At 64.7% G+C, this 16,176-nt stretch overlaps 1 protein-coding gene across 7 annotated transcripts; it reads left to right on the top strand.

Moving 5' to 3' along the window:
• Window positions 1-808: 808 nt before the first annotated feature.
• Window positions 809-15,373, top strand: ZFTRAF1 (zinc finger TRAF-type containing 1). 7 transcript variants are annotated; one of them, XM_072745880.1, is made up of 4 exons: window positions 1,011-1,603; window positions 11,879-12,117; window positions 12,812-13,023; window positions 14,613-15,373. In XM_072745880.1, the coding sequence occupies exons 1-4, from the start codon at window positions 1,511-1,513 to the stop codon at window positions 15,002-15,004; spliced, it is 936 nt and encodes a 311-aa protein (XP_072601981.1). In that variant the 5' UTR covers window positions 1,011-1,510; the 3' UTR covers window positions 15,005-15,373. The 7 variants fall into 7 exon arrangements, with proteins under 7 accessions (XP_072601980.1, XP_072601981.1, XP_072601979.1 ...); XM_072745878.1 differs by lacking the exon at window positions 1,011-1,603 and adding an exon at window positions 3,544-3,581; XM_072745877.1 differs by lacking the exon at window positions 1,011-1,603 and adding an exon at window positions 3,602-4,141.
• Window positions 15,374-16,176: the final 803 nt, after the last annotated feature.

The following is a 16,176-nucleotide window of genomic DNA, read 5'->3' as shown; positions in this document are numbered from 1 at the left end:
AGCCCCGCCCAGTACCCTTCGCAGTCCCACCTCGTAGCCCCGCCCCCTCACAGCCCTCCCCAATGCCCTTCGCAGTCCCACCTCGTAGCCCCGCCCCGCCCCGCCCACACCCTCTCAGCCCCGCCCAGTACCCTTCGCAGTCCCACCTCGTAGCCCCGCCCCCCTCAGCCATGCCCAATACCCTTCGCAGTCCCACCTCGTAGCCCCGCCCCGCCCACACCCTCTCAGCCCCGCCCAGTGCCCTTCGCAGTCCCACCTCGTAGCCCCGCCAAGCCCCGCCCACACCCTTTCAGCCCCGCCCGGTACCCTTCGCAGTCCCACCTCGTAGCCCCGCCCCCTCTCAGCCCCGCCCAATACCCTTCGCAGTCCCATCTCGTAGCGCCGCCCACACCCCCTCAGCCCCGCCCAGTGCCCTTCTCACTCCCACTTCGTAGCCCCGCCCACACCCGCTCAGCCCCGCCCAGTGCCCTTCGCACTCCCACCTCGTAGCCCCGCCCACGCCCCTCAGCCCCGCCCAGTGCCCTTCGCAGTCCCACCTCGTAGCCCCGCCCACACCCCCTCAGCCCCGCCCCCCGCGACAGCTCCGCCCAGAGCCGCCCTCCTCTCAGCCCCTCCCCTCCCACCGCCGCCCAGACCGCCCTCCCTCCCGGCCCCGCCCAGGCCGCCGTTACAGTCCCGCCCATACCCTTCCCAGCCCATCAGCTCCCTTCGCAGCTCCGCCCACAAGCCCTTTCATAGGCTCCGCCCCCCCCCGCAACAGCCCCTCCCCTCTGCCCTACCCCTCCTCCCCTTTCGGCCCCGCCCACAGCCCTCCCCTTCACAGCCCCTCCGCTCGCCACCAAGCCCTCGGAAGCCCGCGGGTGCCTTACCCGGATCGGAGGACCGAGCTCCCTCCTCCGGGCGGGCCCTGCGCCCTCGCAACCTCGTCCGGCTCTCCTCGGACGCCCCCTTCGCCCAGGCCCCGCCCCCCGCCGCCGCTCTAGCCTCCGCTCCTCTCGTTGGTTCGCGCCCGGCCCGCGCTGGGCTGGAGCCGGGGCCCCGGCGGGCGGTGGGGCGGGCGACTCCGGCCTACTGTTCGCCGCCGCGTCGGGGCGCTCAGCTGAGCCGCCGTTGAGGGCCTGCACCGTAGCTGCTCCCAGGCCCGGTTCCGAAGACGGCGCCTCCCCGAGCGCAGGAACCAGGCCGAGTGGGCCTGCGCACGACTCTCCCCGAGGCCCGGAACCCCCACTTGGACTCCAGGGCCCCAGAACTCACGCCCTCCCAGGTCTGACTCGCTTTCCCCCTTCTTTTCTCGGCCTAACTAGGTTCTTCTTCCCCACAGTTGTGTCCGGTGCCTCAGGGCCCCAGAAAGTTTCGGATGAGCCTATCCCAACACTTAGAGATGGGGCTCTGGAAGCTGGGAGTCCTGGAGAATCGCCCTTAGGGCTCCTGGTCGAGGGCTCCTGCGTTTTCTTCCTTTCTAAAGTTCTGAGTCCCCTTCCTGTTTCACATTCACTACCCCCGAGGTACCATGGCCTCCAAGCCTTGGAATGAGTGGAGTACCACCCTGTCCCACCTGACACTGGGAGTGGTGTCTCTGCATGCAGCCGTGAGCACTGCCCAGGTGAGTACACTGGGGTGGGGCAGGGGTGTCACCCACTCACAAACTGCAAGGACCTGAATCGGGTCCAGTTCCTGGGGTCAGGGAGAGGGTGGTGCGAGCCTGAGTCTGGGGGCCAGGGTTGCATGAGACCCCCAGACCTTTCTCTGCCTGAAGGCAGGTCCTTGCTCTTTTTTCCCCCCACATCTCCTTCTATCCTTGTGCTGACAGGCAAGTCGAGGGGCCGCTGCTGGCTTCCTGCTCCAGGCCTTGGCCTCTGCCACCGTGCTGGCCCCAGGGCTGGGCACAGATGAAGACTCTCTTGCTGGAGCCTGGGTGGCCACTGTCATCGGCCTGCCCCTTCTGGCCTTTGATTTCCACTGGGTGAATGGGGACCGCTCCTCTGCCAACCTGCTCCTGGGAGGAGGGATGGTGCTGGCTGTGGCCGGTGACCACCTTGGTGCTGAGGGTCGCTCTGTGGCTGGCCAGGCAGTGGTGCTGGTGGTTGCAGTGACTATCCTCATCGTGGCTGTTTTCACAACCAACACTTATGGAATGTGGGGGGGTGCGATGTTGGGTGCTGCAGGCCTCCTGAGCCGGCTGGAGGAAGACAGACTGCTGCTGCTGCCAAAGGAGGACGTCTGTCGCTGGGCCCTGGCTGCAGGCAGTTGGGCCTACCACCGAGCCCTGCACACACAGCGCCTGCAGTGGGAGTGATGCTTAGAGAGAGCATGGTGGGGCTTCCGCCCTGGCTACCGCTTCCCCCTCCCACAGGCCTGCTCCCCTAAGGATGGACTCTCCGGTCTCCCAAAAAGAACCTGCTGCAGGGTGATGGATGCCTTGGTCAGGAGGCCGAGTCCAGGCACCACTGTCCCTCCTCTGCTGAGTGTGGGGACTCGCCTAGACCAGAATGAAGGGGATGGGGCCCCAGGCACATTTTGGGGCCTGCTGCTGGGCAGGCCATGGTTGTGGATCCAAAGAGAGGCTTGGTCTCCAATAAACCTTAGGGAAACAGCAGAAATATGGAATCTGCCCATTCTTGCAAGGAATCGAGGAGTCCTCCAGTGAGCTTTCTAAAGCTTTAGGGCACCAGCTGGTTTCCTTGTGCAAAAAAGGGGAATATCCTAGAACTAGCCCTGGGGCCTCACTCGGCCTGACCTAGTGGCACCTTTGCCAGGAGGGCCCCTAGACTGAGAAGAACTCCCTGGGCCTTTGCTCTCCTGCGACACGGTGGAGCTCCGAGTATCCTTGCCCAGCATGGCAGATGGCCCTCTGGGACAGTGACCTTCACGGGCTGCCGATCGGGATGGGGACAGGGGAGGACTGTGGTACCCCTGTATTACAGCTGTCCTCAGAAATGCACCTTCCCTCCCAGAGCTAACTCGACGTGTGCTCATTCGCCCTCTGGCCTGTGCAAGGCACGTCCTGATGTCCCCAAACCCTCACGCTCCTCACCGGACCCCTCTTCCGTTCCCAACCCCGGGATTAGGCAGAACGGTGGTTTAAATTCGGGGTCCAGGGCCCTTTCTCGGGGAGTATCTCTGCTTGCGTGCCGTGGAAGCAACGGCCGCCAGCTGGTCCGGCAGCAGAGGGGCGGGAGCGGCCGGCGGGGTTCTCGGGCGAGCCAGGCCACAGCGCCGCGCACGCAGACCTCCGTGTTGCGGGACAAAGGCGCACGCACACCTCCCTCGGGTGGCCCTCGGCTCGGGGGCCGCACCCTAGAGGACCGGAAGCGGCGCGCACGCCCCCATCCCCAGGACTTCCCCGCCCGGGGCGCGCGCCCCTCCGCAGGCCGCCGGGGGCCCCGCCTCCTTCCTGCCCACTTTCTGCAGGGGCGGGCCCTCGGGCGTCCTTGCGCGCCCATTGGCCCCGGCGGACGTGCCGTCTAGCCCCGAGCGGCGCTCCCATTGGCCCCGCGCGGTCACGTGATGGGGAGGCCGAGGGGGCGGCGGCGGCGGCAGGGGGGGCGCGCAGCGAAAACAAAGATGGCGGCCGCGCCGGGGTCGGTGGCCGCGGCGGCTTCGGGGCGACGCGCGGGCCGGACCCACTGAGGCGGCGGCGCAGGGAGCGGGGCTGCGGGGTCGCGGCGGCGGCGAGAGGGCGGCGGGAGCGCGCGGCGCCCCTAACCTCCAGCCGCGGGTGCGCGCCGGCACCCGCCCGCCGGGCCGACCGGCCGCGATGTCCGGCGCGGAGGAGGCCGGCGGGGGCGGGCCGGCCGCGGGGCCCGCGGGCGCCGTGCCGGCCGGGGCCGGGGTCGGCGCCGGGGTCGGGGTCGGGGTCGGGGCCGGGCCGGGGGCGGCCGCGGGGCCGGCGGCGGCGGCGGCGCTGGGCGAGGCGGCGGGGCCCGGGCTCCCGGACGAGGCGGGCCTGGCCGGCGCCCGGCAGCTGCAGGAGGCGGCCGGCGACCCCGACGCGCCGCCCAAGAAGCGGCTGCGGGCGGCCGAGGCGGCCGAGGCGGCGGCGGCGGCGGCGGCGGCGGGCAGCGGGAAGCTGGAGGAGCGGCTCTACTCGGTGCTGTGCTGCACCGTCTGCCTGGACCTGCCCAAGGCCTCCGTGTACCAGGTAGGGCCGCCGGCCCGACCCCGACCCCGCCCGGCCGCAGCCCCGCCGCGGCCGCCCCCTCCCCGCGCCCCGGCCCTCGGAGCCGGCCGAGCCCCGGGCCGGCAGGCGGGTCCTGGCGTCTGTTGGGGAGCTCTCCTCTCGCCTCCTCTCCGCGACCAGCTTCTTTCCCAGCCTCGCTTCCCTTGTTTCTCGACTCGAATGTTATTTCTCCGCTTTGTTTTTCAGCCTTCTCCGCTGCCCCAGCTCAGCGCTCCCCAGCCCACCCTCTGAGTTGGCCCCGAGGAAGCTGGTGACAGACGCCCCCCATACCCCCCCCAGAGTCGGCTCCCCTCACTCTGCATCCCTGGGTTCGGGGGATCCTGGTGCTCCCCCTTCACTCAAGAGCTTCTTCTCTATTCTTTTAGCAGCCACACCCCCGAGAGCTGTCTTGAAGCTTCTCTCCTATACCTTCTGTCTCCCAATTGAAAGAATCCTCCTTTCCTTTCATTTTGGAAGAACGTTGAAGGGATTTGATCACGTTTTGTCCCTCCCGTCGTTCCTGGTCTGGATGAACCACCTGCATCGAGCCCCACGGTCTGGGTCCCTTCTCTCTTCCCAGCCTGGCCTCGTGCTGTGTGGTCCAGATACGCTATATCCTAAGTTAGATTCCCTCCCATCCCGCCTGACCCACACCAGGCCCGGCTTCTTAGGCTACCAGCACTCCAGGAGGTGTGTCCACCCCCCTTCTCCCAGGTGAGGGTCCAGAATAGTGGCTGGACCCAGTCCTTAACCAGCCAGAGCCATCAGAGAGGGCACTTGGCCCCGGTGGGCCTGCCATTGCATCACAAGCAGCAGGGGCCACACGCTGGCCCAGGGCCATTTGCAGTGTGCTGCCCTCTTTGTTCATCTGTGTCTCCCCCTCATTCTCTGACCGGGATACTCCTTCTTCCCAGTGCCCCTGTGAGGGCTAGAACACATTCACGATCACCTTTCTTTGCACTTTCGGGAGTTGGTCGCGGCTGCTGGGGCCTTGTTTTCCTGCTGTTACTCTGACTGGGGGCAGTGGGTGAGAGGGCCGTTGTTGTAGTAAGCAGTACGAAGCTAACCTGGGTTGCCGCTTCCCCAGCCTGTAGGTCTCCAGGTCCTTTCCTACTTTGGCATGAACTAGCTTAGGAGGACCCTGGTGTGCCCAGGTAACAGAGGAGGGAGGAGGCATTGGCAGGGGAGTGGGTTGAGTTCTCTGGGTGGAGGATACTGGCTCTCAGCCTACCCTGGCGAGAGGCCCTTGCTCAGGAACACCGCAGGTCTTCTGACCCCACTGGGGCAATGCTTCCCATAGCCCCTCGGCCTTGGAGGTACTACCCTCAGGAGTTGTGTCCTCTCCAGTCCCCTTTTTCCTTGCCAGTGATCTTTTGATCCTCTTAGGTAGAAGAACTTTTCCTTCCTTGGGTCTTAAATGAGAGCCCAAACAGCCATGCTAATGATGGGTGGGAGGAGGGCCCCAGGGGAATTTGGGGGAGTCTCCCATCCTGTGTGTTAGACCTGGACCTGGCATGATGATATGATGACAGGCCACATGGTGCCGCCTCCTGGTCCACTCAGCACAGAGCCGAAGCTCTGCCTCTGGCCAGAGCCACTGTGATGGGGCCTCTGAGCCTGGCTGGTTCAAACCGGCCCGCACTGTGCTGGGAGCTGAGCTCTGTCCTGGGCGGGCTGAAGGCAGGCAGCTAAACAGCTGTGACGGATAGAGTGAAGGAGCTGAGGCAGCCCGACCTGTGGCCCTCCCCAGGCCTAGTGGGCTCTGCTGAGCAGCTGCCCTGGAAACAGGCCTGCTAAGCAAGGAGAGTGAGGCTAAGCTGTGGGCTCTGGCACTGGTCCCCTGCTCCACCTCCATCCTTCCCAAGTGACAGCTAGGCCTTGGTAGGGAGTTGTTTCCCTCTCATCTCTAGAGGCCTGGAGAAAGCTCTAGAACATGTTATCAGTGGTGGACCCCTTGGCTCTAGAAAGGTTGAGCAGAGACCTTCCACGGGTCAGCATTTGCTTTGGAAGCCATGCCATGGGTCAGGAGCACACCTGGCAGGATGCATAGCAGTGCCCATGAGGGGCCAGGGAGATGAGCCAGAGGAAGGAGGGAATGCTTCTTGGTGACTCCCTGCCGCATACAACCCTGGATGGGGACATTAAGGGTAGGGGTTGGGGTGGGCCTGGAGGCCTGGGCTGTTACCTGGTTGCATCTGAGCTGGGTTTGCTCCCAGGAGGATTTGGTCAGCGAGTGGCATCAGTCCTACACACGCTGTCTCGCAACAGGCGGACACACGGCTTCCTGTGTGTCCCTGGTTGGGGCCTGTTTTTAGCCATCACCTCGTGGCCTGGGCTCAGCCCCTCTGTTTCTGCTGGCCTCCTTTGGTAAGCCATGTTGACTAGCCATTTCCGGTGAGCTGGTGTTGGGCACATCATACGTTCTGTTCTCCCGACCCACCAGGACGCATGGTTTGGGGCAGGCACCAGGTGGTGCCCAGCTCTGGGGTGAGGAGAGTAACCAGTGGCCGTGCTGAGTCCTGTGCACTGTGCCTGCCTGAGCCTGGGGGACAAATCCTTGTGTCTCGAGTCGGCTGAGCGTACCGTAACTTGAGAGCTTGCCCTGTGGCCACCAGACCCCACCTGTGCGCTGCCAGGGGAGCCTCGGTGGTGGCAAGAGCTCACCTCCAACAGACTTGCCCTCGTTCCCAAGTCTGAGCGCCTGGCTCCGCACAGCTGGTTCTCCCACACATCTGGCATACCGAGCCACACACCTGGGCTGGGGAACTTGCTTTGGTGTAAGAGCAAGATGCTCATGCAAATGGTTTCCCCCGTGGCCTACTTTACACAGGTCAGGCCAGGGACAGTAGGTATGGCAGGTGCTTTGATGTTCTCTGCGGGCGTTGGGTGTGTCCCTGGTGACTGGCCTGACGGGGTTTGGGGCCACTCGCCAGAGTTGCAGGCAGGCACCGAGGTCGGGGCAGGAGGGCTGGAGTGAGTTGCAGCCAGGACACTCACGCGGGGCGGGCAACAGGTGTGTGCGTAGATGCAGACTGCGGCTCCGGGGCAGGGTGCCGGGCGCCTTACGCATGTGAGTGCCTTCTGTGGGGGAGGCACAGCCTTGGTGGTGCCTGGAGCAGTGCACGTGTAGCTCCCCCGCCCCCACCATGTTCTCAGCCCGAGAAGTTTCCTGTGATCCCCGTCGGGGTGAAGGAATAGTCGGGGGTCTCAGGATGTGGCCCCCAGCTGGCTTTCTGGCCTGGCACTCGCGGCCTCAGACCTGCCCCCAGCACGTTGCTCCTGTGCCTCTTCTGCCCGGCTGCCGTCTCCCACCCCTCCTCCTCTTCCAGGGCCCCACAGAGGCAGCGGCTCCGTGCTACAGGATGCTTGTCCTCACTTGACTGGGGCACTTGCCGGTTTCTGCCCTGTGGGGCTGGGTGTAGCTTGCTGTGCCTCTCACCCCTAGGGTCTCCTGTCTCCACCAGGACTCGGGCCCTGGCACAAGGAAACTGGTTACTTGATTGGCGTCACATTGGTAAAAGGCCTAGGAAGCAGGGGTAGGCCCGTCTCTGCCCAGGCCTGGCCGCATGGTCGCAGGCCTGGGGAAGCCTCCAGTGGTTGTCCGCGTGCCCGGTGCTGCAGGCTCTGTTCCCGCTGATCTTTAAGGAATCCCCCATGGGGCTGCCCATCCAGCTGGCCTGGGATCTTCCCTAGTCCTGCCTCATGCTTTGGGCTGAGAAAGGTAGCAGAGTAGAGCTGTGGAGGTGTGTCTGCTTCTCTAAAACGAGCATTGAGAGGAGGTTTCTGAGCTCTGGCTGTGTGCGAAGCTGGGTTTTTGTGTGGTGGCTTCTTGTCATTTGAGTTGCTTTTTGATCCAGGGAGTATCTACATCCGAGCAAGAACGTGGCTATGGGATTGATTGGTTCCCATCTGGGTCCTAGGTCTTGAGGTGTGACACCAGGACTTCAAACCCGAAACCTGGTGGAGTGTTAGGGCCTGGCTTTACCCAAAACAGCTGCATCCCTTGGACGCTGTGAGGTTCGTTCTTTCTTTCTTTTCTTTTTTCTTTCCTTTCTTCCTTCTTTCTTTCTGATTTATTTATTCATGAGAGACAGAGAGAGACAGGCAGAAACGCAGGCAGAGGGAAAAGCAGGCTCCTCACAGAGAGCCCAATGTGGGACTTGCTCCCAGGACCCCAGGATCATGACCCGGGCGGAAGGCAGGTACCCAACAGCTGAGCCCCCCAGGTGTCCCTGTGAGGTCCTTTCTTAAGCCCCTTGAATAAAGGGATTGAGGAGACCTCAGGCCAAACCGGGGGGACACGGGGTGCCTGCAGCCCTGATGGGCATGGTGAGGGGGGCCTCCAGCTGGGCTGAGCAGCAGGTTTGGGGTTAGTGCCTTAGTTGTGCTTTGGAGGCTGGGCTGCTCACATGGGCCTAGGTGCCAAGCCTTCCTGGAGCCCCCGGCACCTGAGGGGTCCGTGCACTCCAGGCTTAAGAGCAGGCCTAAAAGGCTGATTGGCCGAGGCTTGGTTTCCAGGAGTTGGGGAGGAAGGTATTTTCTAGGGCTCTCTTATGGCCCAAGGCCTGGGATCAGGGCTCCTCCTTGTGAGGTTGGACGGTACATTCAGCGCCCCTGTCACCCAGGGGGAAGCTGGCCTGGGTACGTGTGAGCTGCCTGTGGCCAGATGGGGTTGCTGGGTGGTGTCCTCAGAGGACAGGTACAAATGCCCGCTCCTGGGCCATTTGCAGGGGGCTTGGGGGCTATTGCTGTGGCTTGGGTGGGACTGGAGGGTCCACGGGTGAGGGAGGGGCGTTTGCTGAAATCACATGCCTGTGCCAGGAGTCTCCTCTGAGGCCTTGCAGGTGGCAGCCCTGTGATGGCGTGGTGGGTTTTCTTCTGCTCCTGTCATGTGCAGGGGGCTGAGCTTGCTGTCATACGTGTTGTCTCACCTCACCCCTTCAGCACATGATGAGGCTAGTCCTCTCCCTGTCACTTCTTGTGCCTGAGGAAAGTGAGGCCCAGAGAGGGAAGCAAGAAGCCCAGGTCATGCTGCTGGTGACCTGTAGGCTAGAGGTCAGACCAGCATCTGTCGGGGGAAGCCCTGCAGCGTTCTGTGTTGGGCTGCCCTCTTCCTGCCCCCCTCCCATCAGGATCTTCCTGGCTGGGTGGGCGCTGCAGGGGCTGTTTCTTGGGGTACCTGGGCTCTTGGAGAATTGGCTCTAGCATGCCGAGTGGGGCATTCTGGCCTGCCCTAGCTGTCCATCAGAGGCTTGTGCCCAGCTTGTGGCTGCGCAGACCAGGGGAGGTGCGGTCCAGCCCGGCCGCCGAGGACGCTGCTCTGTGTTACCGTGTGGCCAGGCCTGCACGTGGAGTCAGAGTCGTGCTCGGGAGGTCAAGGAGGACCTGGGTAGCGGGGAGGGCTCTGGGGCTTGGTAACCCACCCTGCTGTGGACAGACCAGCTGGGCCCAGACCAGCCACCTGGTTTTTACCCAAGAACATCCCTTGGCTAACCATGAGGTGCTGGCTGCATGTGGACGTCCGCTCGTCCCTTGGCTGGGCCAGCAGCACTCTGCAGCGTCTTGCTGGCTCACTGTCTTTCGACTTAAGAACGGAGCTGTTGTGGCCTAAGGGGCAGTGACCTGCGTCCCCCAGAGAAGGGCAAGAGTCCTACTGCTCCACGGGGCCCTGTCACCTACGGCTCAGGAGGAGCGGGTGGGAGCTGGCCTGGGAGCTTGGAGGTTTCCACAGCCCCCGGGGAATAGGAAGAGACCTGCTGGCAGGAGTGTGCAGGCCGGCTCTCTGCGCCCCAGCAGTGGACTCTGAGGGCGGTGCTGGGAGGTAGGCAGCCATGTGCTTGGCCCCCTTGGTGTGCCTCAGGAGCGTCTCGGACTCCATGTGAGTCCCTCGCCCTCAGCCCACACCCTGCTGCTCTGCCTTGACGCAGATGAAGCCAGGTGCGTTCCGTTGCTGTTCCGCTCAGGCAAGTGGTGGCCACGCTGGTTGTGGCTTCGCTTCCAAGGGGAACCCTGAAGTCTCCTCCATGAATAAGTAAGATGAGCGTGAGCACCGTCCCTTGATGCCTCCCTCGAGCTGCAGCAGTCTTCCCTCAGGCTGTGGTTTGAGAGCCTCGGGCCCTCGGTCAGTGCCTCCCGCCAGGTGGAAGGGGCCTATGGTGTCTGTGCCCTCCCCTCCCCTCACGGCGTCTCTGGCTTCTCCATCCACCCCTGGGGGTGACGGGAGAGGCGTCCTGGGAGCAGGCCCCAGTGCAGCCCGGCGGCCTCTGGGATCCCCCCCCCAGCCAGCCCGTGTGTCCGGAACTGGCACTGCCCCCCTGCAAACCTGAGCCCAGCCAGCTCCCCTTCTCATCTTGCACACTTTAATTTTTGGCCTGACTTAGGAATTGAGATTTCAGTACAGATTGTCTGTGCCGTGTGCGTGCACGTGGCTTCTGTCCTCAGCACGTCAGTCCCATCGCCCAGAAGACCCTGGGCCCAGCACCCCGTGTGACGGGCTCAGTTCAGGGGACGCAGACCCCTGAGCTGATGGGACAGCAGTTGGTGTTTATGAGCGTCCCACGGGTGTGGCTGTGGCCGGGCAGAGGCGTGTGCTGCGCTGCGTGCCCCTCGGAAGCGTTCTGGACCTCGAGGGGAGCCTGCGGCCCAGTGGCTCTCTGGAGGGGTGCCACAGCGGGCGAGCCTGGGCCAGCTGCTGGCGAGGCCTGTGACAGCGCCATGTGCCCGTTCACCCTCAGCCGGCTGTGGGAGGGTTCCAAGTGAAAGTCCAGCTGCCCTGAGTGGAACGCCCTGTGCCCCCCGCCCCCCACGGCCTTCCCTAAGCTCTGCCTCTGCAGGGTTTGACCAGCCAGGGCCGGGCCTGGGGAGCTACGTCTGCCCAAGGCTTTGCCCTCGTACGTCTCCTTTCTCCGTGGGCCTCCTTCCCCGCAGCCCGTGTAGTTCTCTGAACATCACCCAGTGGGAAATCGAGAGGCAGGTGTGGAACCAGAGACCCGAGACAGGAGCAGAGACTGTCACAGGCGCAAGGCTCCCAGCAGGGCAGGGTGCTGACACCCAGTGTCTGGGCCTCAGAGCCGCGGGGTCAGAAGGGGAGGGGCCTCCCTCCTGCTGCCCGTAGCCCTGTAGCGCCCGTTCTCCGGGCCTGCACAGGGCACACACACCCTTGACCCAGGCCAGCTAGGCCGCCCTGCCTGCCACGCTCTGGGCCACTAGCTTTTAGGAAAGTCCCTGCAGGAAGCCAGCCTCACTGGGCGGGTGGCAGCTGTCTCTCACCTGTGCTGGCCAGGGAGGGCTGGGTCGTCTGAGCAAGGTCCCCAGCCCCCGCACGGGGAGCAGCGTCCGCTGCCCACGTGACAGCTGCCGGCTAGGTGCCGGGAGCCCGCATCCCCGCAGGCGTCCCAAAATCAGGGCCTCTGGCAGCTCCTGAGACAGTCCCTGGCTCCAAGCCCCAGTGTGGCCAAACCGGTCACCGCCAGCGGGCCCGCCTCAGTGCGGATCCGCGACGTCTGCAAGCCGCCAAGGGCCGCTTTGAGTCACCTCCCTCTCCGCAGGAACCCCCCTGGCCGTGGGCCTCCTGAGCGGTGGCCCCGTCTGCCGAACAGCAGCGTGCCCGCACCTGTCCTGGCCAGCAGGCCCTCCTGCTGCGGCCAGCGGCCCGGCCGGCGCGTGCGTGTGTGCACGTCCTGCAGGTCTGTGAGCTCATCTCCCTTTCCTTCTTCGCAGTGTACTAACGGTCACTTGATGTGCGCTGGCTGTTTTATCCACCTACTAGCAGATGCCCGGCTGAAGGAGGAGCAGGCCACGTGCCCTAACTGTCGTTGTGAGATCAGTAAGAGCCTCTGCTGCCGCAACCTGGCTGTGGAGAAAGCCGTGAGCGAGCTGCCCTCCGAGTGTGGCTTCTGCCTGCGTCAGTTTCCCCGCTCCCTCCTGGAGAGGCACCAGAAGGAGGAGTGCCAGGACAGGTAACCTCCTGGGGGCCCAGGATGGGGCTGGCGAGGCCCGGAGCGCCGCCTACTCTGCTTGGTCCCTGCTGCCTGGCCTGGCCTTGGCTCCTGCACACCTAGCCCAGTGACAACCCGGAGTTCCCTCGGGGGCCAGGGTGGAGCTGCTCGGGGCCCAGGCCTGGGGGGGGTGGGGGGTGGGCAGGCAGGAGTGGGCCGCAGAGTGCCGGGCGCTTGGATCTGGACCCAGCGGCTGTTGGGACATCGCCCTGGCTCTCCAGGGCTTTCTGGCTGCGTGGTGGCCTCGTAGACCTGGCTGTCCTTGGCATCCTTGAGCCCAGGAGAGCATGGCAAGCTCCGGGAGCTCGGTGCGAAGCTGCATGGGCACCCCGACCCGGTCCCTGCCCGTGGAGTCAGGCCACTGAGACTTGCATAGGGTCCAAGATCACGGTCAGTGACCACTGTTTTCAAGCAAGAGAATCCTCACAGCAAAGGGTGTAGGTGGCGTGCGTCTTCAGAGCTCTCGTGCGCTGCTTTCCTGTCTCCCACACACACTCTGACCCCTTCCTGGGGCTGGCACGTGGTGAACATGTCCTTCGAGGGGTAACCTGTGTACGGGCAGGGGACCGAGCAGAGGCCCACCCTGGAGGACCGCTGGGCAGAGCCACCTGCCACAGGGCACAGGCCGTGACCACGGTGCTCACCTCCTCCCCAGGGTGACCCAGTGCAAATATAAGCGCATCGGCTGCCCGTGGCATGGCCCTTTCCACGAGCTGACGGTGCATGAGGCTGCATGTGCCCACCCAACCAAGACGGGCAATGAGCTGATGGAGATTCTGGATGAGATGGACCAGAGCCACCGCAAGGAGATGCAGCTCTACAACAGCATCTTTAGCCTGCTCAGCTTTGAGAAGATCGGTTACACAGGTGAGGCGCCCCGCCGCCCACTGCATGCCACACAGGCTGGGGGGGGGTGGGGTGGCTGGGAGCCTGGGGAGCTGTGGGCTCTGAGCCGTGGGCACGGGCCCTGCTGGATGGCCAGGCTCTGGACAAGCTTTGGTGAATGGGAGGACACCTTGGGGGAGAAGACGTGCCAGAGGCCAAGCAGGGGAGGGGCCGGGGCAGGACCCCAGGGGCACCTGCATGGCTCTCAGAGGCCCTCTCACCTGTCCTCCCCTCCCTGGCCCTGCCACCCTAACAAGGTGGCATCCCGCTGCGTGGGGCTGCACAGCCCTTGGGACAGTCAGTGTCTAAGCAGAAGGTGGGTGTGTTTGGAGGGTCCGGCAGCTAGGGGCCTGCCCTGCGGAGCCAAAGGCAAGAAGAGCACTCAGCACAGCCGGTCCTGCCTGCAGGCACTGACTGCAGTGGCCACGGGCCTCCTGAGGCCATCAAGAAGATGCTCAGGGGCAGGGCTCCTGAATGAGCTGAGGGTGCTCCGCTCAAAATGCAGAGCTGGGAGTGGACGCCCGGGGACGGGCAGGCTGGAGCACGCCCAGGCCCACTGGATCCCGTGGGCTCTCCTGGCCCCGGCCACTGCCTTTGGACACGCTGGGGAGCAGGAAGCAGGCCAGGGCCTGGTCCAGACACAGAGAACAGCGAGAAGCACCTGCTGCCACTGGGGCCACTGAGGGAGACCGCGGCCCTCTACGGCTCGGCCCACACCAGGCAGCCGGCTCAAAGCGTCAAGGGCGGGCGCAGGCAACCAGTCACACCACGCTGCCTGGACCGGGCCTGGCTAGGTGTGGGCCCGCAGGGGCCTGAGAGGCGAAGGGCCCCGCAGCCTCAGCAGCAGAAGGCCGTGGGCCCTGGTTAGTTGCAGCCTCAGCTGCCCCGGTGGGCGCCATGGCACAAACGGTCCAGGCCTCGCCTCGTGGGTCTGGGCGGGCTGAGGCATCGTGATCGTGGCAGTGGCCGGGCGGGGATCCCCGTCCACACAGGAAGGACTGGCCGCCTCCGTGGAGGGACTCGTGGGCCGTGGGCCCCGGGCTGTGCTGAGAGAACTGTGTGACAGCACAGGAGCCCAGCACCGGGCCACATGCCCGCGCTCTGCCTCGTGCCCCGGCAGGCTCCCGTGCCACGTGCCTGCCCACCCGGTGCCGCCGGCTTTCCTGGCAGCTCTGTATCAGAACCAATAAAGTGCACTTGTTCTCAGAACGCATCCTGTCTGTGTGTCTGCTTACCCACGCCCCTGGGTGGGCCTCCCTGTGCCTGGGCTGGGCCCTGGGGGAGGCAAGGAGGGCGGCTGGCGAGGGTCGGGCCACTCACTTCTCTCAGCCTCTGGACTCCCTGCAGCTAACGCGTGTCACTTCTGTTTGTAGTTGTTTCCCTAAAGCTTGTGTGCGCCTCCATTTGCCATAATTGCGTTTGATTTGCCTTGTGACAAGTAGAGCACGCTGTGTCCTCCTGGTAAGTGGCCTTCCTCCCTGGCTGAGCCTGTATCCTCGGCCTCCGGAAGGCGCCGCCGCCCGCCCCGCCCGCACTGACTGCCGGCTCTCCCGGCCTGTCTGTCTCCACAGAGGTCCAGTTTCGGCCCTACCGCACGGATGACTTCATCACGCGCCTGTACTACGAGACGCCGAGGTTCACGGTGCTGAACCAGACGTGGGTCCTGAAGGCGCGCGTGAACGACTCCGAGCGTAACCCCAACCTGTCGTGCAAGCGCACGCTCTCCTTCCAGCTCCTCCTCAAGAGCAAGGTCACGGCGCCCCTGGAGTGCTCCTTCCTGCTGCTCAAGGGCCCGTACGATGACGTCAAGATCAGCCCCGTCATCTACCACTTCGTCTTCACCAACGAGAGCAACGAGACGGACTACGTACCACTGCCCATCGTCGACTCCGTGGAGTGCAACAAGCTGCTAGCCGCCAAGAACATCAACCTGCGGCTCTTCCTGTTCCAGATACAGAAGTAGGCGGCGCCGCTGGGCTGCCCCCGCCGCCCGGCAGTGGCTTCACAGTGCTATCTGACCATTTTAGCCAAGGAGAAGGAACAAACGCGAACATTGGGAAAGTCTGCATGCGTGTGCGAAGGTGTGAGCGCTCACACCTCGCCCTCCGCCCCGCCTCCCCTGTCCCGGGCACCGGAGGCCGGGCCACCTGCAGAGGAGACGGTGGCTCAGGGACACAGCAGGGCTAAGCCCAGCGGCCGTGCCCCGGCCCCCACGCGCGGTGAGGCGCACCGTCTGCTCTGGGCCGTGCGCGGCCCCTGGGCCGGGCTCGGGGAGCACGCTGACTTCAGACGGCATATTTGATTGCAATTAAAAAGGCACCCTTGTTTCCTACTTTCTGTTTTGTTTGAGGGAAAGGCGTAGCTGCGATTGGACTTCGGGGGAGCTGTGGTTTGGCCTGGGGGTCCGAGCCCGGAGGTCCTGGTTACCACACCTGCACGCACAGCCGCACGGGCTGTGGCCTCCCTCCCGGGCCGGGGCCGGTCCTGCGGCGGCCCCAGCGCACCCCCCCGCCCCGCCGCCGGCTGCTGCAGGGAGGCAGGACGCGGCCGCACCCGCGCTCAGCAGATGCTTCGGAATGCAGGGGGAACTCCTGTCTCTTCCCAGGAAAACACTTAAACTCTTTACAGGCTCTTCTAGAAGTTATAAAGTTTAGCGAGAGGATCTATTTTCTGTATTCAGCCTTGAGGGCACAGCACCCTCAGCCTGTGCGGGAAGCCGTGGGCGCCGCTGGCGACGAGCGGGCCTGGCAGTGAGGGTCGCGGGGGCCGGACGGCCCCACGCTGCGGCCTGGGGTGGTCCTGGGGCAGCCTCCATGCCCACTGGAAGGGGGATCGTGGCCCCCCTCCTGTCTTAGGAGGCACGGCTTCTGCGATAGGCTTCTGTTGCTTAAATACCAAAGAACCATTTCCTCTGCCCCTGGCCTGGCCTACCCCAGGCTTCAGAGCAGTCCCCCCCGCCCCCGCCCCGCCCTGTCTCCAGCCGCCTGGCCCCCCATTTCCCCGGGCCCTGTAGGCTCCGCAGGGTCCCTCCGGAGCTGGAGTCACTGGGTGGAGTGAAAGCCTTGCCCTGGTGTCTAGCCCAGGCGGTGGCCCTTGAGCCACTTCTCCCCGCAGGGCAGCTTGCTGAGCTGTATT

This window comes from Vulpes vulpes, unplaced genomic scaffold (genome assembly GCF_048418805.1).
Source record: "Vulpes vulpes isolate BD-2025 unplaced genomic scaffold, VulVul3 u000000671, whole genome shotgun sequence".
In the NCBI taxonomy this organism is placed as follows: domain Eukaryota; kingdom Metazoa; phylum Chordata; class Mammalia; order Carnivora; family Canidae; genus Vulpes; species Vulpes vulpes.
The sequence above is the reverse complement of the archived record's forward strand: the minus strand, read 5'-3'. Positions and strand labels throughout refer to the sequence as shown.